The sequence below is a fragment of the Sciurus vulgaris genome, assembly GCF_902686455.1.
Source record: "Sciurus vulgaris genome assembly, chromosome: 3".
NCBI classification, from domain to species: Eukaryota; Metazoa; Chordata; class Mammalia; order Rodentia; family Sciuridae; genus Sciurus; species Sciurus vulgaris.
Genome location: NC_136463.1, coordinates 92,949,682 through 92,973,235, shown reverse-complemented (window position 1 = coordinate 92,973,235; position 23,554 = coordinate 92,949,682). Strand labels below are relative to the sequence as shown.

The 23,554-nt window shown below is 35.3% G+C and overlaps 1 protein-coding gene across 3 annotated transcripts in view; it reads right to left on the bottom strand.

Moving 5' to 3' along the window:
- Positions 1-23,554, bottom strand: part of THSD7B (thrombospondin type 1 domain containing 7B) — an 842,386-nt gene that overhangs the window by 39,237 nt on the left and 779,595 nt on the right. For all 3 annotated transcript variants that reach the window (XM_079135600.1, XM_079135599.1, XM_079135601.1), the window contains 3 exons: positions 7,751-7,892; positions 5,628-5,743; positions 3,405-3,522 (listed from right to left, as the gene is read on the bottom strand). In XM_079135600.1, the coding sequence (XP_078991726.1) occupies positions 3,405-3,522; positions 5,628-5,743; positions 7,751-7,892 (376 nt within the window). The remainder of the gene's footprint in view (positions 1-3,404; positions 3,523-5,627; positions 5,744-7,750; positions 7,893-23,554) is intronic.

Here is a 23,554-nt window from a genome sequence, read left to right as displayed (position 1 = left end):
GATTCAAATTTGGAAGGGTTTTGCTAGTTTGTTTCTACTAAACAAACAGGATCTGATGAATCCACAGCACTAACCCAACTCCTTAAAAATTAAAGTAATATTTAATAATCTAAGTGTATGATTTGGGCTTTTCATTTGTACAGGTGATGTGTTACAATAATACCATCTGTCATTTTTTAGTATCTTGTTATTATAGTGGTAGAATTAGGACGTCCAGGTAAAAACAATGAACAGATTTTCTATGTACTTGCATTGTACACATTCTTGGGAGGTAGAACCTAAGAACTTACATAATGAGCCACTCCAGGGACCTACTGCCTTTGAACTCACAATCCAACCTGCAAGCTCTAGCCCTGTGAGTTTTCTCCTATGGCCCACGACCACCTGGCCAAGGATAAATGTTAACTGAAATTCTTCTAATATGCCAAGTATTAGGTTTCATCAGAGATGGAGAGGTCAGTCCATGTAAAATCCAAACATGGTTTTGGGTTCCTTTGTAAACATTAAAATCAATTCAGTTCATGCTCAATAAAAGCCATAGGAGGCCTTGTCTTCCTGGAGTGATGGTGAGATGCCCCTTGTGAGGAAAAGTGTCAGAGTGAGAGGATGCACAATGCAATGCAACAAAGGGTGTGGCTGAAATAAGGTGCATTGAGCAAACAGAGCCAGCAGGGCAGTGGAAGGTGATGGGGATGGAGAGGGAGCACAGGCAAAATCCTGCAGGCCCTTGGGGGCCATACTCTCAATAATAGGACTTTAGCTCCAAATTGTTTGCATATTACCATTTACTGCTGAGAGAAAAGAAACACATTACAGCAGTGACCCTTGAGGACAGGATTGTGGTGACCAACTGTGGGATAACCAGGTGGGTGACTTTTGACAGAGGAGCAACCAAGTGCTCTGATGACAGGCATCACTAATGTGATTAACACCTGTGATTTGCCTGTGTCTTCAGTGAATTAATCAATGACTATTACCTATTTGTTTGTTTATTATCTGTTCTCCCTCAACCAGAATGCAAGCTCTATGAATTTAGGAAGACTATTTTTTTCTTCCCACTATTGCATCCTCAACACATAGAATACAAACAGCACATATGTATTTATTGAATGCATGAGCAGATGCATGACAGTCTGTCAATAGGAAAACACTTGATCATATTTTCCCTTTTAAAATATTTCTTCAGCTGTGATGATAGTACATATATATTGAGTGGGGGTAAAATGATGAGATATAAAATTCAGAGACTAAGTCTATGAAAGAATCTTTAAAGATCTTTGGGAGTCTTCTTATAACTCTCTCTACTGCTGGTGGGTAGAAAGAAAGAAGTAGAAATTAACATATGCTAAATACCCATCATGTGTGAATTACTATGCTAGATACCTTTATAAATTTCATGCCATTTAATCCTCAACCCCAAAACAAAGCCTCTGTGTTGGTTAGCTTTCTATCACTATAACAACACTTGAGATAATCAATTTAAAAAGAGAAAAGGTGTAGTTTTGGCTCATGGTTTTAGAGGTTTTAGTCTGTGATTGCTTGGCCCGTTATTTTGGGCCTGAGGAGGCACATTATGGTAAAACCATGTGGCAGAGCAGAACCACTCATGGGTGGGAAGTGAAAGAGAAGAAAAAGGCTGGGGTCCTACCATCCCCTTCAGGGGTACACTCTCCATGACCTAAAGATCTCCCACCAGGTCCCACCTCCTCCAAATAGTGCCACACTGGGGGCTAAACCTTTAATGCATGGGCCTTTGGGGGACACTTAAAATTCAAACTTTAGCAGTCTCCATTGTGTGCATTAATTCCAATTTATAGATGAAGAAACTGAGACTCAAAAAGATTAAATCACTTACTTAAACAGCAGCAATTTGTACCTCGTTTTATGCAATTTTAAAGTGAATACCTGAATGAAACCTGTACCATTGCTGCCTCTCAGAACAGTGTAGGAGCTATAGATTGGCCATTGAAATCTTGGTCCTAAAATTTACCATGTGGCTTCCTAAGGTTCTTGCTCCATTTGTATAGGAAAAGGCATATCATTATTGGGCATTGTGATTCCCATATTTTCATTGTGAATTATGTTCTCTGCAAAAATACTTGTCAGTTTTTCTTACCCATAATTTCCAAACACAAATATTGGCTATTGTTTTCAGCTCTGCCCTTTTTAGGATTGTACAGTCATGTTCACATGCTAAGTCCTGCCTCGTTCCTGACAATCCCAACTAAACCGGAATTATCAACCATCCCAGCACATCCATTTATGAGGAGCTTGGAAATGAGCTTGTACCCTAGCACAGGTGTTACAGTCTCAAGACTTCTAGAAAAATGCTTCTAAGTATGTGTTGTTGGCAACAGATCCTCTTCTCCCATCTGATTCCATGACTTTCTACAAATTTCAGTTCTTTTCTTTTCTTCCCCTGATTGGTACCTAACTATATATCAGGATTTCTCCTTAGGACTCTACTTCAAATTTCTGACATTCACTCTATGATAAATTATTAACCCTATTTCAAGACCAGAGTTCTGTTCTGAAGCTGCCCTGAGCTTTCCTTATGTTCTCGTTGCTCTCTCTCTCTTTCTTTCTGCATGGGCACCTGTTCTGGATCTTACTTCAGCCTAGTGGCTGGACTGCCATGTCTTTCCATTTGCCTAGCTTCTGCATACTGATTGACTTCTGAATCCCCTGTCATTGTGTGATGTCATACTGAGGTCCTGAGCCTAATGGCAGTAATTGCTCTCTGTTCACCAGGGACTCACACTCCTTTTCCTCCTCCTAGAAACCACATTTACTTCCCTGCCCATTTGCACTGAGATGGGAACATGGACTAAACGTTGTCTAACAGAATATGTGTGGAAGGGAAGTGTGTAGTTTCTAACTTGGTCCATTAGAGCGTCCACAGAGCCAGTACCTACCACCATCCAGAGGAACTGGTTATGTTAAAGTGGCAGAACCTCTGTCAACCGGTTCTTGATTGACTTTTTTAAGCCCAAGTGACTTCTTTCTTTATGTGAGTGGAAAATCAGTCTCCTATTATGTTAGGTCACTGGACTTTGGGAGGTTTACATGAAACGTGGTCAGTTTCACTAACATAATGTCTTCCAAATCCACTAAGGTCTATATACTTTTCAACTGGTGGAGTTTAGGATCTTCTGAATGAAAGTCATCCCATAGATCTAGCCATCACTTTGGAATTTATCACTGTTATGAGGTCAGTTCTCAAACCTCTGCTTAGTCCTACTACACCAATTTGAGGCCAGGTTCTGTTTTGCTTCCTCTCTAAAGGAGTCTCATTGCCTTCATCTGGCCAACATGCTATATTACATATATCAAACTTTCAAATATTGAAATATATTTTAAAAATGAAATTATTTAGTAAGAACAAACACAGGAAGCCAAAATACCTCCTTGGCCACAGGTCTGTGAACACTCTGTCCAAGCAGTCCATCCTGAGAGCTGACAGTTCACCACACATTCCACCATGCAGGGAATGCTCATTCTCTGGGGCTTCTCTAAATTAAGCTGTAAATGGAAATGAAATACAACTTTATGGGAGAAATCATATAGCTATCAAATCAATCACTATCCTTTTATAGATAAGACTACTCTTTATTCTGTGGTAAATAACTTTTCTACATTTCAGTAGGGGAAAAATATCATTTCTCATATAAATTGGTAGCATTCACAGAAAACAGTTGTTTTAACTTCATGAATAAAATTTTGTCAGCCCAAATTTCTTTGTATAAAACTCTAAACTCTAGAATGGCCCTGCTGTTAGGGTGCTGGGAAAGCAGAGGGTTGCAAGACACAGGAGTCTTCCTGTTGCTCAATCAGCATCCAGGAGTACATCTCAATGCTAAATCCAGGTACCCTGGGGTGGTCCAAAAGTACATAAAGAACTTAAAACTAACAGCTTCCAAGATTAAAAAATAATAATAATAAAAAAATAAATATATATATATAATAGGAATAAACAGCCCATCTGAAGTCCACAGGCTAAAAATTCCATCATAGTGCTAATCTTGGCACAAGTTGGTGGTACCATTTATTTTTGTCTTCTCCTCTCTGAAATCAGCATACAGTCAAAATATACACAGTCTAATGACCAATGTAGAAGGGGTCTTAGTGAAATAATAATCACTTAAGAAATATGGAAAGAATAATGGAATAATGTGCTGTATGAGTCATACATATTGTGCTTAATTAGGAAAACTTTAACATTTGACATATGTTAAATATTAGTAATATATCCACATCAAGCTAAAATTATAATGATTTTATAAAATTAATTATTATAACATGATGATTTGCCAAGTCTGTACAATAAAAATTACCACAAAGGGATCCATGATTTATCTGTGAAGTATGGATAGTCTAGTTAGGGCAATGATTTGGGACCTCTTTAAACTGATATTCTTTAAATATTTGTTGGACTTTTCCTATTTAGAGGACAAAGAATTTGATTTTCTATTAATGAACAGTTTATCTTTCTTAGTATCAAAAGATTTATTATATATACTGTGTCTATTTGAAATTGTTGTAGATGGGTGATTTCTTTCTGAGGCAAACAACTTAAAAGGCAGATTAAATAAAATAAAAGGTTAAATCACTGACACTTGACAGGTAGCACTCTACATGGTACTAAACAGTTCAGAATTTCAGTAAGTAGGGCACTCAATTTCAGGTGGTCTGGTCCAGGATGGTATGCTGGTTGATGACTGTGCTTTTGGCTTACAGAGGGTGATATGACAGTGTTTAGGGTTAAGTTAGGATAGGCAAGGAAGACTGTGGTTTATTTTAATTTCCACTAATTTACTCTATCTATGTTAGGACAAATGGGACCAGTTTTTATTTTGCCAGTTTGTTACAGAAGTTTCTGTCCCAATTTTGTTTCACTGGCCCCTATTTCCAACTTATTCTGAAAATTGTTCCAGTGAGTCTTATAGTACGATAACATCTTTATTTCTATTAAACTACCCCTGCAGTGTTTTTCATTTATACATTGGGAAGGGAAATGCCAATTTCTTAGGCATAGGTCTGAACACAGCTTTCCTCCAAATTCCATACAGCTTGTCACAGGAAAAAGAAGGGACAATAAAATTTTTAAAACTTCAGAACTCTCTAAGTTTGAAACTTGATAGGGGGGCATTTTATGCAGATTGAAAAGTACAATTATGCCATTTATCCAGCAATTATTTGCTAATTAAATTAGTAAAGTGTTCTAACAGCAAGTATCAGTGTCCCTCTTACATTCAAAGGACAGTGTATATAACACATACAAATGAACCACCTTTCCAACACAGTCATATAGCAATAATAAAGTCACCAATGTGAATAACTTATTGGCAAGCAAGTACAGTTACATTAGGTATTCTTGGAAGTTACACACACACACACACACACACGTATTTAAAGAAACCCACTTCCACAGTACAAAATGACCATTCTGCATCATTTTTATCAAGTCCTAACTAGTAAGGTCTAATTGTACTATACTAGTACCTCTTTAATCTAAGGTGAGATAAGAACAGATCATTCTGTTTTCTACAGCAAACATCATAAGGGTTGTAGACCAATATTAAGTAAAACAAAGAACTGGGTGTGTTATCCCAATATAAATAAGTTACCTGATCACACTGATCCATGCTAACTTGCTTGCCGTCACTGCGCACGCAGCTTAGCAGGCGGGTCCTGACACCTTGACCACAGGAAGCATTTTCACTCAGCTGGCATGTGCTCCACTCTATAGGCATAGGGTTACCCACATTGAGTTTCAAAATTATGACCATGTGAGAATAATGCAATAAATCTTCCATTGTGTGCACTGGTGGAAAAGGGAAGTGCACACATAATCCTAAAACCATTCTCAGGTGACTTTGGAAGGTATCATGCAATTATTTGATGGTTAAATAAATGAACATATATACAAAAAGACTAAATAAATGAATATGAGTTACCTTCCTAAGTTCGCCTTCCAGAGGCAAAGAGACAAATGATTTGTTAGAAATCATCTCACACTGGTTGTGGTAGGAGAGAAAAACACTAACCAGGATGGTAAAGGAGAATGAGCTTAGAACCAACTATGTTGGGATAATCAAGAGAGAAAACAACCCAGAAACAATGCCAGTCTCCACAGCCTGAATGATTATGCCTGCCCCATGGATTAAACACACACTGAAACCTGATCCCCAAGGTGACAGTAGCAGGAAGCAGGACCTTTGGGAGGTGATTTGGTTATGAGAATTGAAAGCTCATGAATGGGGTTAGTTTCTTTGTAAAAGAGGTCCTAGAAGCTTGGGTGTACCTTCTACCATGTGAGAAAGCCAAGAAGGCCCCATTTATGAGTAGGCGCCCTCACCAGACATCGCATATTCTGGGGTCATGATCTTGGAATTCCCAATCCCCAGAACTATGAGAAATCAGTTTCTGTTGTTTATAAGCCACTCAGTCTATGGCGTTTTGTGAGAGCAGACAGAGTGGACTAAGATATTAGTCTTTGTTGTCAACTTGAAAACGTATCGAAGAATAAACCCAATCACCAACAATTTTGCATATTTGATACAGTGTAGCCAAGAAAGACTACCCAGAACAGATAGCAGGAAAGATACAGTTTTTCAAATATTATTCTATAATCAGAGAATGTTTTATAGATTTGGATAGTCACATTTCAAACTAGGCAATAGGAAGTTAGAATAAAATACCCTGTAATTAATTTGACTCTTAAAGCTGCTATTGTGGGTATGGGTAGAAAAGAAGATCTGTGACCACAGCAATAGAATCTCTTGAAGGAGATGTTCCATATCTGGTAAATGACCTAAGAGTTTAATAGGAATAGCAAAATCAGGTACAGTAAAGACAGTCTTAAAAAATACATGCTTTTCCAATAAAGCAAATTTTACGTATTTCTGAAAAACTACTGAAAAAAAACAGGGATCTAGAGAAAATGGGCAAAGCCACCACATCATATTTCACCCATAAAACAAACACACAGCCTCACAGAATTTATTGCAGGTTTCCTATATGAGGAATCTCCGCTGTGTCAATGAGGCCACAGCAGGGATTTTTTTCAGGAAAGGAGATTGCTTTGCCTCCGCAGGCATATGGTGGTGTGGTCCTCAGTAATGAATTTGATGCTGAGACTTAACATGGTTCCACATTTTGTGGTGTTTTTGTACATTTGCTGCTGCAGAGAATGGTAGGTAGCAGATCAATATAGCTATAGCAGTCCTTTGGTTTTTAAACACTGAGCACTGTGGTACACAGGAAAAACCCAAGCAGTAGCTGAATAACTAGGCTGAGTGTCTCACTACTTCTCAAACATCCCTGACTACTCAGGGCTCATTCATCTTTTTTGAGACTTATACAGAAATTATATCAAACTTGAATTTCTGAAATAATAAAAGTCAACTCTATGCTAGTATGAGTTCACTCTTCTCTCAATGGTAATTTGTCCTTTGCTATTTATTTTTGTTGTTTCAGTATATAATGACTTACATCAACATTATTTTCAAATGCTGCCAAGTTTTTCTAAGCATTTTGTACTTTGAAGATTCCAGGTGGCCTTGCTGAATCTACATGCCAGGAACAGGTATTTCTTTTTGTGAAGGAACATGGGAAATAAAAGGTCCTCTGCCTTTCATGTGGCATGGTCACACATTCTACTCTCTCTCCTTGGTACCAAGAATGAAAACACATTCTCCCAACAGCCAAGGTTCAGGGAAAAGAGCAAGGTCGTGAATTTCAACTGTACCTGTTAGATTGTACTGGAACTGGAAGCAATTTTCATTAAGGAGGCAGGGTCGCACCTGAGAGTCTTCAGCACAAGTCCTTGAGCTCAGTGAGGGCCTCAGAAGATGGCGAGTTCTTCTCTGCATTGTGTGGGGATCGCATGACTATGAAAATCAAAGAGCACCAATTATGTTCATGATAGTTGATAAATTATACATGATTGTATGTTTATAGGTAGGCACATATGTAACAACTACAGGGAAGAGACTGTAGAGTGATAAATATATTTGGAAACAAAATCATTCTGATTCACTGTAAGTTCTATTCTATTGTTTTCACCAGACAACTCTATTTTTTTCTGTGTCATCTTGAAGGCTACATTTTTATCTCCCATGTATAATTAAGGACATGGAGACTATTTTCATCATTACAAACTCACTCTGTACTCTGAAATAGTCTGCCACAAAGTAAGAGATCAATACATTTTTAATGTTTAAATGAATGAAAAAAGGAAGACATTGCCTCCGTGACCTTAGACAGTCTAGTCCGATAGAAATCAGCACACAGAGAACTTTAATGAGAAAATCATTTTTAATATTCCCAGAACAAGTAAGTATAGATAAATAATTATGAATCAATACTAACGATATAACGGATTTTTTTTTTTTTTTTCTTTTTGGGGATGCCGTCTGATTCACAGCATGAGCCACTGCATACTATTATCCTTTCCACAAAATGAATGCATATATGTGAACCCTAGAGATCTGAAAATCTCACAATACACATGGGTTCACGTCCTTCTATAACCTAGCTCACACAATGCTCTTGAGCCACATTGTATCCAACTGGTGTACCCATAGTAGCCCTTTCAGTTACTTCTTCTAAAATAATCTTTCTATTTTCTTCCAAACCCTACCCTCCACCTTTGTCAGAACACTACTCCAGGCTTACTTATTTCACAGTCTTCCCTTTATTATTGCTAAATTCTTCTTTTCTTCTTTGTGCAAACTTCTGTTCATTTGATAGATTTGCTTCTAAACACATAAACATACACACATGTGTTACACCTATCCTTATATTGTCATTCTTTATTTCTTTATTACCCTGCTCCTTCCTTTCTTTGAAAGTTATTTAGGGAATAATGGATGATGGCTTCTACTTCTCTTGTCCCTCCCTAAAACACCAATACAAATAATGCATAGCAGTTTTCCAGTAAATATCGTTAACCATGTTCACAATACACATTTCCAGAACGCCAAAATTTAAAGATACCTATAGACAGGAGAAATCAAAGTCATTAAATTTAGATCATCAAAGAAGCATTTCTATTTTTAGTAGTTTTATTTTTTATTCCTTTCCTCTTACCTTTTCAGGTACTGTAGTAAGAATACAACCCATAACACTGATCATGACTGTGAATCAAAGTGATAATGTTGAATTACAATGAAATTTGGCAAAAACAATACCAATTTTTTTTCTTCTAATCTTAGAAGTTTGGACCATTGAAACACATTTATTATCCAGGTGACTTCAAACTTGAATAATCTGTCAATACTTGAAATTTTACATTTAATCGTATCAAATTGTTTCTAGATCACTAAAAAAGGACAAAACTATTCTTAATTATCTGCACAGGAATCCCCAGCTATATACTTATCAATAATTTATTTCTATTTTACTAATTTGAATGTATGCTCTCATGAAATGAAATAATTTAAATGATTTTCCCATAGAAGAAAATGAAGGTATCTTAGTAGATACTTCTGATCAGTGCTCTGCAGCATTTCTCCTATAAAATAATTAATTATTGTTTAGAACAAGTATACATGTGTAAGGATTTATGTACCTGGTTAGTGTAAGCTATTAAATAAAAGAGATAATAAAACATCCCTTTATCCAAAAGACTTGAGACCTGAAATGTTTCAGATTTCAGCGTTTTTATGATTTTTGAATATTTGCAGGTAGAGAATTCCTGATCTGAAAATCCAAAGTCTGAAATGCTCTGAAATTGGAATCTTATGCAATGTAATTTTGAACAATGCACTTATGTACTATAATTTAGTTACTCATCAAAACCTATGTGAGAGTTGGACATCATGGTACATACCTATAATCCTAGCAGATGAGGAGGCTGAAGCAGGAGAATCATAGGTTCAAGGTCAGTCTCAGCAATTTAGCAAGGCCCTAAGCAACTTAGTGAGACCCTGTCTCAAAATTAAAAGTAAAAAGGACTAGGGAAGGGGTTAAGTTCCCCTGGGTTCAATCGCTAGTACCAAAAAGAAATCAAACAAAAATACCTATGTGAGAAAGGAGGTGGTGATAGGTGTAATCTGATGACATTTAAAAATGTCCTTCCTCAGATCTCATTCTGTCTCCAAGTTTGCTAAACATGGCTTTAAAATATCCTCTTGGGCATAACCCAACCCAACATTCATACTATGTGACCTTTTGATAATTACTAGAAATCAATCTTATAGAAATTAAAAACTAATACTGCAGCTAATTCTTTATCCATAGAAGAAGTAGAGGGGGAGTATGGGTGTCTGGAATCCACAAATATGAGACAACCTTACTTTAGGAAAAGTTTTCACATTCCATTTTGCAAATATTGTCCTAGTGCTGGTAACAAGTGGTTGATAACTGTTTCTCCTCATTTCTTTGTATTAGCTATTTATAGGGAGTTCACAGAATAGTGAAAATAATGAATTGTCCACAAGCGTGGACAAGGACAAAGAAAGTTATAACTTAATGGTTTCTTCAAAACTCCTCAAATACATACCTAGATCTCTTCTTTTCTAGCATGTGTGTGTGTGTGTGTGTGTGTGTGTGAAGATACTGTCAACTTCCTAAGTACCGAAGTGGGAAAACGATGTGGGAATAACTAACCCAAAGCCAACTTTGGAAAAGTTTCATTATAAAGATAAAGGGTATGTAGTTAAACTTCATTTGGTAGAAAAGAGGATGACCAAGAAGAACAAGTTAGTCTCCAGTACATAAACCCTTTATGAAACTAGATTTTCTAACTTATTACCTTTGTAAATGAGGGTTCACCTTAAAGTTCACCTCTTCCCTATGATATTGTAACTTCACACCTTTGCTCTCTCTAGCAGCAAGGCCTCTTGCCTGATCCAAATACTGTATCCATCCATCAAAATAAAGTCAGATGTTCTATCCATGAACTTTCCCTGGCTTCCTCAGACCCATAATACATGGAATCACCTCATCTAGTGAGCATTCCTGCTGCACTTGTAGTACATACTGATGTGTGTTCACTCCTTACTGTGTGTTGTTTGGAGATTCCATGTCTTAAATTTCTTTCATACAAGAGTCTTGTACCACATCTGGCACAGAGTATGCAAATAATAAATACTTTTATGTAGCATAATTTGGTTAATTCCAGGTAATTTACCATTTCTATAAACTCCTATTAGGAGACAAATGTTAAACCCTGGATTATGTCACATTGCCTAAATGTAAGGTTTCCAAAAGTCTGTGTATCTGATAAAAAGAATAGACTGTTTCTTCAAATTTTCATATACAAAATCTAGATGACATTTCTCAGAATAACAGAATCAATCTTTAAATTAAAACATATTAATAAATGAATTTTGATTTACTCATTCAAAATCTAACAGATAATTAAGATAACATTATAAATAAATCCAAACAAGGAGGTATAATTTGTTATTTTTCTCACTTTTACTGAACTATTAACAATCACAGTTTAATAGAACCTGTGATAAATCCAGGCACTTACGAATTTAAGTTACTCTACAGATTTCTCGTCTAGAGATGAGCATGACACCAAGGCCTGGCCTTGCCAGATCCCATCAGATACTGAAAGTCAACACTTTTATTCTGTAATGGGGTTTATCTGATAGTTCTGAGATAGTTTTCCGTCATTTAGCCAGTTAGCCCTACTGTCAGTACTTTGCTGTTTCTAAAGAATTCATAAGGCAAAAATGGATACTTACTGTATGAGCTTTAGTTTGTTTTTTTTTTTTTTAATGTGGAAAATAGGGTAAAAATTTCACAAGGAAATACTGCAATGTTTTACAAGAAGTTTTTAAAAATGAAATTAAACACTGATTCTAAAAGGTCACAGAAGCTAAGAAAAATCTGGGTCTAAGGAATTCTCATGCCTCACATGTTTAAAAAATTTCTCGGAGACTCTGAAGAGATGTGAAAACATTCTTTGCACATCACAGTGCAGAGTGAAGTCAAAACACAATAGACACTATGCTCAGTAGAATTAAGTGAGAAGTCATGTCCACAAACCCCAAACTATAAGAAGGTGGGGACCAATGACCAGAGCTAGTGGACCTATGTGATATCAGCATCTGACAAGAGAAAGCAGAAGGAAGAAAAGGGGCATCTCACGGATGAATGACCACCAGAAGGTGAGAGTTGGTGGATTTTGCACAATAGCAGGGGAATAGAGAGGGTCGAAGCAGAGGTCTTGGCAGTTCATGCAGCCCCAATGCAATGAAATCTTCACAATAACAAGTCAAAGCTCTCTTCTAGGACAATCCACGCCCTCCCCTACCACTCCACTAAAGAGAAACAGGGGGCAAGAATTTCCAAACTGAGCAAAATAGAGAAACTAGTAATGAAGGAAAGGACAGACCATTAAGAAGGTGGGGAAGGCAAAAGAACCAGCAAATCTCAGAAAGCAAGCTGCTTTGTTTATGGACAGCTCCTTTTAAAAGTTCACAAAAAACTGATTTCACAGAGTAAGAAGTAAAGAAAGATCAAATACAAATGCCACAAATGGGTATTATAAGGGAAAAAAAGAGAATAAAGGGCAATAAGAAAGTGTACCAGAAAGACAAGCATGCAAAACAAGATGAAAACTATCATTTCAAAAGGAGCTAAAACCCTTAGAAAGCGACACAAAATATAAAAACATAGACTCAAATAAGAAATTAGAAAAACTCAGATGACAGACCTCAGTAAATCATTAGAACAATAAATCATTTTCAGAAATGAGAACTATAATAATGTCTTTAGAGAAACAAAATGTAAAAAAAAGAAAAAAAATGAAATAATAAATGTGAAAAAAAGAATATAAAAGAATTTGAGAAAATCTGCCAGATAGAGACTGAGGCAAAACAGATGCCACATGCATATAATAAGATTTCATGAAAAGAAAACAAAAACAAGATCATGGAATTCAATAAAAAAGATTCAAGAAATCATTCCAATAAAAGCAAAGAAAAAAATTCGAAACTGCCTATTGAAAGAGCACAACAGAATCACCAATACTGAAACATATCCTAGTAAAATTATTGTGCTTCACAGAAGAAAAATTTCTTTGAATGCCTAGGCAAGAATACCAGATGGCTTATAAAGGAAATAAAATTGTATTCTCATATTTTGACAAGAAAACTTTATGTCAGAAAAATGTGGAAATATAATAAGGATACACAAAGAAAAAACTGATCTAAGAATTCTACATCTAGCAAAGCTGACTTTCAAATATAAAGATTATAAATTTAAGAGCATGTAAGAACTCAAAATTGTTTCCACGAGTACTTTGTGATTTACTGAAGACTGAGTTTTCTACATCCAAATGACTGGATGGGAGGACTTCAGTGTACAAACTTGTGAGAAGCCAGTTTTATATGTAGAACTTATTTAAAAGCTGGATAAGACATAGATAAAATACAAATGTAAAAAATGAGGAGAGCTTATGTGAAAAAAGGTAATGTTTTTAAATAGCTATATTGGCAGTCTTATAGGTATTATTATTTTGAGAATGCTTTCCCTGTTAATTTGGAATAAAATGAATGTGAGTATTCCTAGCTCTTTAGAGCACTTATTGTGGCATTGAAGATCCACTTCCTTAAAGTAAGACAGGAATTTTTAGAGAAATGGCTAATTCCAAGTCTGATGAAAGAAATGTTCAAGATGAGCCAGACACATAACAAAGCCCACAGAACGTGTACTTAAATGTTTCTAGAACACATTTTAAAAAATACTTCCACCAACAGTTTAAGAGTTAGCATAGATGGTAACTAAAAAGGATAAAAATGTGTTAACTTTATTTAAAATTTTTAAAATGACACACAGGATACATGTGGTGAAAGTTGCTAAAAATCATTTTAAATATAGTATTTAAGACTGTATTTTTTGTTGCCTTCTTTATACAAAATGTTTCATTTGATAATTAAGCAGCAGTTGGGGCAAATTTTCTAATACAAGTAGTTCTATAAATAAATGAGGGAAAACAGAATTGAAATGTTGCCATTTTGCATTTCCTAAATTATAAGGACTCTACATATTGCCCATCAATGATAGTTATACTCACAAAAAGCAATAACCATAAATTATGTGTTTCCTGGTAGAGCACACATTCTATGAAGGAGTCCAGCCAAAGACTGAGGAAGCCTCTATATCCAGCTCCCAATTTACAGGAAATTGAAGATTAGCAGAACATGCTAAACCTTAATATGTAGTCAGACTGGAAACTTTCACAAGACAGGTGACTTATTTTTCTTACCAATAAATTACCAGGATAGGGTGGGGGAGAAGTGGAAGGAAAACTAGATTAAAAGAGTTTTAAAGAGAGGCAGAACTAACCTCAACTGTTTAAGCCATTCAGACCATGCATCTATAAGGAAGAGATGATTATAGAAATCACTACAGAGTTTATTTCTAAGAGCAGTGAGGAGGTTATAATCACGAGAAGCTGTGAAGCTACTCCAGGGCAGCAGGAAGATTCTACCTTCTAGGTGACTGTTACAAGATTTAACTATATATTTATTTTATGTACTTTTCTGTATTTGTGTTATAATCAACCATTTTTAAAAATTAAATAAAATATTCCTTTTATAAGCCTTTAAAAATTAAGCTTATTTTTATTATGGGAGTTGATGGTCCTCTGACCACAGGCTTTACCACAGTGTCTTGTTTTCTACACTGATAGGTACCAAGAGAGAAAAACAAGGGTTCCTGGTCAAATATGCTTAGAAAACATTCAAATAAATGATATACTAAGATTTTTACAATAGAAATTTGCATGCTTGGTGCAGTCTACTTTAACTCATTAAACCCTAATCTCTCATTTCTTCCTGGGCACAGCGCTGGACCAAATATCCCAGCTTTCCTTGCCGTTGGGTGTGACTAGATAATAAATGAGTTGACAATCGCAGTTAAGTGGAGGGCCATGTGTGACATTTGTACTCCTCACCCTAAAATCCGCATTGTCATTTTCCAAGCTTTTTCCCTGTCGAGGGAGCTGGAACAGTGATTATCAGAATGACTTTGGAAGCCAAGCCTGAAGATAGCAGAGCCACCGTTCTCCAGGGCCCTAGAATGATTGCATGGAGCAGACAGTATCCTTTTCACATCTGAAAAAACACCTAGGACTGTTTCATGGCTGATCGATATAGTTATATTGCATTTAAACTATTATAGTTTGGGGTTGTTTTTACAAATCACCTATAACAGTTACACTATACATTGTGGTTCTCTAAGATTCTCAAACTTTTATTTATCAACTTAGTATTCTATGCAACACATCTTGGGTTACAGATTTGCACATAAAGGAATGAGATATTCTTTGTAAATTATAAAATTATTAATTTATTATCTACATGAATCCCTTGGTATCCTTGAAAACTCTTTTGTTAAGGTTTCCATTCACTTTAAACAAACAGTGTTGGAGAACACACTAAATGCATAGCACTGAGCCAATGAATAAAACATCATCTCTGGGAGGATTTTTCTTTTATCGTCTGGATTTTCAAGAGATCATACCTTGTTTCCCCAAAAGACATACAATTACATTTTAAAAGAACATATTAAAGTTTTTTTTTTAAATAAAGCTATTTCATCCTCCCTTCAAAAGAAAAGTACTTATTGAATTTGCCTCAGAAGAAGTTAAGTTTAATTTACTAATTTTGTATGTATTGGAAAATACGATGGCAGGCAGATGATATTAGTCATTCAAAGAAATGTATTTTTAAAACTGAAGTCATTACATATCAGTGGGTTGTAAAACCACTATTAATAGTTAATACTTTTATAGTGTTTACTATGTGCCAGCCACTGTTCTAAGCCTCTTTAATTCATTTCATCCATATAACTGCCCTATTAAGTAGATATATTGTTAACACCATTTTACTGAGGACACAGAGGTTAAGTAATTTCCTCAAGATCATGCAGCTATAAAGGAGCCTAGATTCCAACCCCAAAATTCTTTTAACTCCACGTTTTTAACTATGCCATTTTGATTCTCAATTATTGAGTCAAAATTAGCAATTTAAACACTGATTGGGCATAGTATAGAAAATTTGTGTCATATACTCAGAAAAAGATTTATTTCATAGAACTTTTCATATTTACATGTATGTGCATGTGTAGATATACATACATATAGGTACATACATACATGTATATACACATAAGTAAACAACAATGTGTGTGCTTTGTTATAACACAAAATGTATTTCTACATGCTCAAAAATGTTTATAAGACACTAATCTAATTAAAACTGTATAAAAGAATTTTCACATTAAATAGATTGTCATGATCATTGTTTCAAAACCGTATTTTCATTACACAGATTGGTCCTTTTTCTTTTTGTTTTATAAGTAATGGATTTTTTAAAGGGAAGGATAATCACTCTATTTTCCCTCCAGAGTATTTCCTTAATAGTATAGAAACGAATTTCTGCTTTAAATTCTGGGGTTAATTTCAGGATAAAACAGTTACTGAATTAAGTTAGTATCTAGAAAACTCACATGTATTTTCAATTACCTGGGACTGAAAGCACAAATACAGTTCATAGGTGTAAATTTGTAAGATAAATTAATTGCTTAAGTATATCCCTTCTCAAAAGAGGTGGGTATGATAGGTCATTATGTGCACCCTGACTAGACCTATTGGGCTTAATCAGAGAGGAGAGCAAATGAGGATACTTGAGTCAACTATATCTGTATAGGATACAGATGGTCCCTGATGTAATGTGTTTTGATTTACAACTTTTCAACTTTATAATGGCACAAAAGTGATATGAATTTAATAGAAACTGTACTTAAGAGTTTTGAATTTTGATCTTTTCCTAGACTATCAATATGTAGTACAATACTATCTGGTAATGCTGGGCAGTGGTAGTAAGCCCCTGCCTCCAGTCAAATTACAAGGAGCAATGATGAATACTCCATGGTATACAGTATTGTTCATCTATGGTGTTCAGTAGATTAGGTATACTAAATGCATTTTCTTTTTCTTCAATGATGGGAATGAACCCAGGTCCCCATGCATACTAAGCACATGCTCTACCACTGAAGTACTTCCTTAGTCCCTAAACACTTACTCAGTTTATGATATTTTCAATTTATATAACTACACTGTAAGTAAAGAATCACCTGTGTTCCCTTTTATAGATTATGAAGGGTAGTTTAAAACTCAAAGCTGTTGTCTCCCACTTAGGCTTGAGCTAATAGACATGGTATTGGCCACAAATCTGAAAGAAGTGGAACTGCATGGTCCTCCAGCAATCAAGTCACGGAAAGCATTTTGGTACCTATGTTTACCTCCTCTCTTCTAATGACCTGGGCTTCTTTACCTCAGCATTGTCTTCTATGGAAACTGTCAGTACTGGAATATTCCTTCTCCAAGAGCTGTCCCAGTACCTACAGCATTTAAATCACTTGGTAATTTGTTAGAAACACCAATTAATGGGCCCCTTTCCCAGATTCTCAAATCTACTAAATTAAAAATTGGGGAAAAACAAAAACAAAACAAACTAAAACAAAAAAAAATCAACCACAGTAGTTAGATTCAGCAATCCATGTTTTAATGAGTCCTCCAGGTAATTCTAATAAACACTTTAGTTTAAAAACCATTGCCCCCAAACCACTGTGTCTGAACTCTATATGTACAATAACAAAATTGCTGTTTCCCCCTCTTCAGCATCCTCATCTTTGTCTTTGTTAATGGAAAATCCAAAGATCCAGAGCATGGGTCAAAAATTTTGTAGTCATTTTTTATTTCTTTTTCTCATACTTTACTATCAGATCCTGAATAAATTTTTTCATCTTTAAGTCAAAGCAAAGGACATGACCCATCTACTTCTTACCATCTCTCCCCTGGACAAAGTTGCTGTTGCCTTTTACTAAGATTATAACAATAATCTCATAATAGATCCTGCCTTTCCCATTCTACAGATTAGGTTGAATTATCTTTTTAGAATAATTCAGGTCAGATCATTTAACTCTTCTCTTCCATACCTTTGTTTCCAAACTTCATGGAATGAAAACCAAGACCTAATCTCCACCTAGAAAATCCTGCACTATCTGGCCAAGTTCTACCTCAGAATGCTGAAGGTCAACAATTCACCTACTGATGTAGTCTCTCTCACTCATCACTGGCCTCCTTGCTGTTCTTGGAGAACTCCAAGCATTCCTCTGTAATTTGCTTCTTTACTTCCTTCACGTATTGCTCAAATGCTCTCCTACAAGGGAACTTATCAACTGTGCTATATAAAACTATCAAACACCTCTCCATGATTCTCCTTGTCCTCCGATACATTGTTATTTTCCAAATTCTTTATCATATTTTTTAGGCTATATATTAAATTCATGCTTTTTTTGTATGTTTCAATTGTTTTTAGTCCTCTCTCCCTTCCACTACAATGTAGGCTCCATAAAGGTCAGGATTTGGTCTTGTTGTTACTGATATTTTTAAGACCTGGAATATTTTCATGCCCATAGGAGATACTCAATAAATAGACTTCAAAAAACAGCAAGTTAGTGATTGACAATTCAAGTTTTACAAGAGAAGTCTAGTCTTCATTGGCTCAAACAATGAGAATATTTATCATGTTGCCTCCACAAGGCTTTGGAATATTTAAGGAACTTAATTAGGTTAATGGATGTAAGCATTCTAAGTTCCTGAGAGTGTCAGATTTTGCAAGTGCCATACATGCTTATTACTAATGACTTTTCCACAGATAAAATTATAGCACACAACAAAGGTATATTTACTATGATATTATAGAAAACCTGATCAGAAATTAAAACACAGTAAAAGGAAAAATACTGGTCAATCAGGAAGACCAGATTTAGATTCCTGTTTCCTACTGTAATGGACTACCTCTTTCTATACTTTACAATAGATTTGAGGATTCCAAAAAATCCTACAAACCTGTGTATCCTTGTTTTTGCAGATGATAAAATTGAAGCTCAAAGAATATAACACCCACTTACTCAGTGGCTCAATGGTTGAGCACATGCCTAGCATGTGAGGCACTGGGTTCAATCCTTGGCACCACATTAAAAATATAAAGTTATTGTGTCCATCTACAACTAAAAATTAAAAGAAAAAGAATAGAACACCCTTATATGAGTTGCTTAAATCAGGATTTGAGTCAGGGAGGGCTAATGCACTCCTAAGTATTTTCAATTCTTGTGGTACCATCCTGTTGAGGTACACACAGTGGGTAAATCAATGCACCAAAGAGTTGTGTCAGGATTGAAATTATTGTAACTGCTATCCCTGCTCCTGTATCCTGGAAAGTGTTTAGCATGTCCATGGTAATTGGGGATAGAAGAGAGAGAGAGAGAAACAAGGAAGTACAGTTGATAAGTTAATGATATAGCAAGATAAATCAGACTACAGAATGGGAGCGAAAAGCTAAGGATAGGACAACGAGTATTGCTGAGCAACCCTCAGTTCATAAAAGACGCTCCCCACCTAGAGACCTGGTTTGTCGTATTTAGAGAACTAATTGGAAGAAGGAATGCCAGGTACATGTCTCAATATAATAGGACTGACAAGTACAGGGACAGAAGCTATGATATCATCAAGATGATATAACATTCCTTGTAAGGGTTTGCTGGCCTGCTGTTAAGTGGAAGTTAGGATAATGTGTAAATATCAGTAGGGTTCTGCTTAGCTAAGATGTTTGAGGGATGATTTTATAATGGCTAGGGACATTCCCACTGGTATTTTATGATACTAACAAGTTGTGAAGGTACATAGTCACAATCAAATCAGAGGCCTTTGAATATATGAGTGATGCATATGGCATATCCAATCACAGAATTTGAGGCTGTCCCCTATTTATATTACTGTTGGAGCATGGGAATAGACACGCTGATGATCTAGCAACAGACCAAAATGCTGGCCTATATTCTTTAAAAAAGTCAGTCATTTTTTTCAAAGAGAAAGAAAAAGTAAAGAGATTATAGATGATTAATATTATAGATTCTATAACCAAAAGACTACAATTACTGTACTGAACATTATTGAGGCCATTGAAAACATAGTAACATGGCCTACAGATTAACTTTAAGCTTTGAAACAATGTTATGTTCCTTGACTGTCTTAACTATGCTGTAATTATCACAGATCATTCCTGTATTTAGGAGGACATAATAAATTATCAACATCAAAGGGAAAAAGGGATTCTGCCTGCAAAATACAAATGGTTTATAAAAAAAATAGTGTGCATTTATATGTGTATATATATGTATATATATGCATATATATAATGTATATATGTGTGTGTGTTTGTGTGTGTGTGTGTGTATATATATAAATATATATATAAATATATATATATATCTCCTTTGTGGGGAGGCAGGTAGGCAGGAAGAGGGAAAGCATATAGTGGTAAACTCAAAACCTTGTGATATAAAGGTTTTATGTAAATTTTAGTTAATTTGGAAATATATTTCACTAAGAGAGATGTATAAATGGCACCAGAACACAGACACTGATGAACACAAATGAAGCATACACTCATAATTCTCTATATTCTACCTAGAGAGTCCTTAGGTTGCAATTGCTATTTGATCTGAGGATAAACAACACCCTTAATCTCAATCTCAATTGCTTTTCCCTCTCTCCTTTCTTTCTCCTCATTCTCCTTCCCATGTGATGCTTATTTCTTTTCCTTCCCTCTAAGCTCCAGTCATTCAAGGATCAAACAGAAAGTCAAATCAAAGTAGCCAATAAATCACACCAGGTCTCCAGGCCTGTGATACAGAATGTGATCTCAAATGAGAACCTCAAGTCAAATATATTGGCCTCTTCCATCAGTGTGGGAGTGTTGGGTCTCTTTCCAGGTACAGAAAGATAGAGATGGCACTTTCTGTAACATTTTTGTTTTAATGTTTACGTCTTCTCCATTTCCATGCCCCACCATAAACTAAAGGAAATGGGCCAAATAGCACATTTGGGATATCTTTGCCTTTACCTGTTTTTCCCCACCACAGAATTTTAGGTCCTTAAATTTCCTTTCAGAAGGAATTTCCTCCCAGAAGAATATCATCCTTGGTTGACCAGAGCCACCTGACCTACTCCTGGGAGAAGTGATATTCAGTTGTGCACATGAGGCTGTCAACACAGAGGACCCTGCATGGACTCTGATCTGGTCCATACTTTCTGGTCACACTGCTGCTCTGGACTCCCAGTTTCTGTTTTCCTCTTTTCTCTTTCTCCCCTTACTCCACATTGCCTAACTCTTATTCATCTCTCAATTTTCCAGGGGAATTTTCTCTCTGAAGAACTTCTCTAGTCCTCCTAGAGGTTGGGAAATGTGCCAATGAATATATGTTCTCTTTGGCTCACAATGTAGATCAGTGGCAGAACACTTGCCTAGTATGTACAAGGCCTTGGGTTTGATCCACAGTACCATAAAAACAACAAAACAAAACAAAAATATAAATGTTTTCTTTCTTAATAAACTTAGCTTTCCTTCTTCTAACACATATTACTCTGTAGAAATTGATTTGGAATTTTCTGCTTTCCTTATTAGCCTATAGCTTCCTTAAGGTCAAGGAGACTTCAGCATTTTAGTTCCAGTGCCTAAAAAAACATCTCTCATATACCAGACACTTAATATTGGCTCAGAAGATAATACATAAAATTTATTGTAGTACTAATGCAACAGACATTGTGCTAAAGATTTACATGTGTAATCCCCATACTAACTTTGGAGTGGACTATTATTCCCATTTTTCTGACTTTTTGAGGTTAAATAACTTGTCCAAAGTGCCAGTGCCACAGTGTCTGCAACATGAAAGAACCAGAGAGAAGAGACTGTACTGCATTTAAGCTGATTTTAAATCTCAAACTTATTTCACACAATTGTTTACTCAGCATTGCAATGTATTTAAGAACTGTCTTTCAACATGGAAATTAGCACATGGGGAATTGAAAAGGTAATTTTATTTGGAAGCCTAAAAGAAAAAAAAAGTCTGGGAAGTAGGAAAATTGTCTCTATAAAATTCTATTCTAGTAAGCAAATTTGTAGGTAAAAATACCCATAGGACTTTCATCTACAATTTCAGAATTATTATTGTTATTTTTCTATTTATTATAGCCATATAATAAATGTATTAAATTAAAACTTAAAAGTCCTAAAAATAAATATGCAGAACTATAGATTACTTGTGGGATATGATAAATTCAATATGGACAGACATATTACATCATTCATTAAGAAACTATAATTTGCTTAAAATTATTCAGTTATTTTTCAATGTAATATGTAGATTACAATGCAAATGGAAAAAATGTTAAAATTTGGAGATAAACACATACATTTTTTAAAAGTTAAAAAGTGTGAAAAAATCAAGAAAAGACCACTCTGTCCATTATGACTCATCTGACATGCCATTTGAGTCAGAGGTTCCCTGGCAACCAGGGCTGTGATATGCCATAGGGTAAAAGCATTTTCAAATTCTTTTTCATATTAGCAACTTTTGAGGCTTAAAAGGATGCAGAGAAAGACTTGTAAGATAACCTTCATGTACTCTAAATACATGTTTAAAATTCAAAGTGAAAATCTGCCCTTTTCTTCTAGGACATGAAACATACACTTGAGATGAAATAGAAATCACAAGTAAAGTGGATTATAGATCACACGTCTGAGTTCAAAACTAGTAATACACAGTAGTTTGGTACTAAAGTTTTAATAATAGCCATCATAATAATGAAATATCATTACCAGTAAAGACAGATCTCACATAGATCAGGAAGAAATTGAGTCATTTCAAAAATTAAATTTTATATTTTCACCATTTTAGAAACTTAAAATGTTCACTCTTTTCATACTTCTTGAAGAAAAAATTCTATACTTATTTTCAGAAGGCTATGAGCAACTAGAAATACTTATTATAAGTGAATCTGGATTCTGACCTTAGTTTATTTTCAATATTACTAATTTTGATGCACATGTAATCACAAGCAAAATCAATTTGATATTAAAAAAGTAATAATTATATTCACTTTTATATATCATAAAGTGAGTTTCAAAGCATATCAGCAGCCTGACAAATTCACTTAGCATAACAGCAGAACAGAGGCCAAAATCTAGATACCCCTTTTTGATATCTTCTTAGATGTCAACTATTGATTGCATCAACTGTGATCTTCATATACTTGCTCTATGAGTATTAATTCAATACCAAGAAGGAAACTTTATTTTATGACAATAAAGAGTATTCAGTCTCCTTTCTAAAATATATGGGTGGCAAAAGTTTTCTAAGTATACTTGTGCAATGATCCTGATGTTTGCATGTGTAAATTATCCTACAAAAGTTAAAGATTTAAAGAACCTGTTTTTAACACATTGGGATTTTGAAGTAATTGTTCACAGAGGTCTAGTTCTTTAAAAAATGAAGTCATTGCATTTACAAACAAGAGTCATTTCTCAGTCTCAATTATATTTCTTTTTTCTACAGTGCTGGGGATTCAACCAAGTGCTCCACCACTGAACTATACCTTGAGCCCCCGGTTTCTTTATTCATAGATTTACTCTAACTCACAATGATGTGAACACAGTGAAGTAAGTTTTAGAGCATTTTG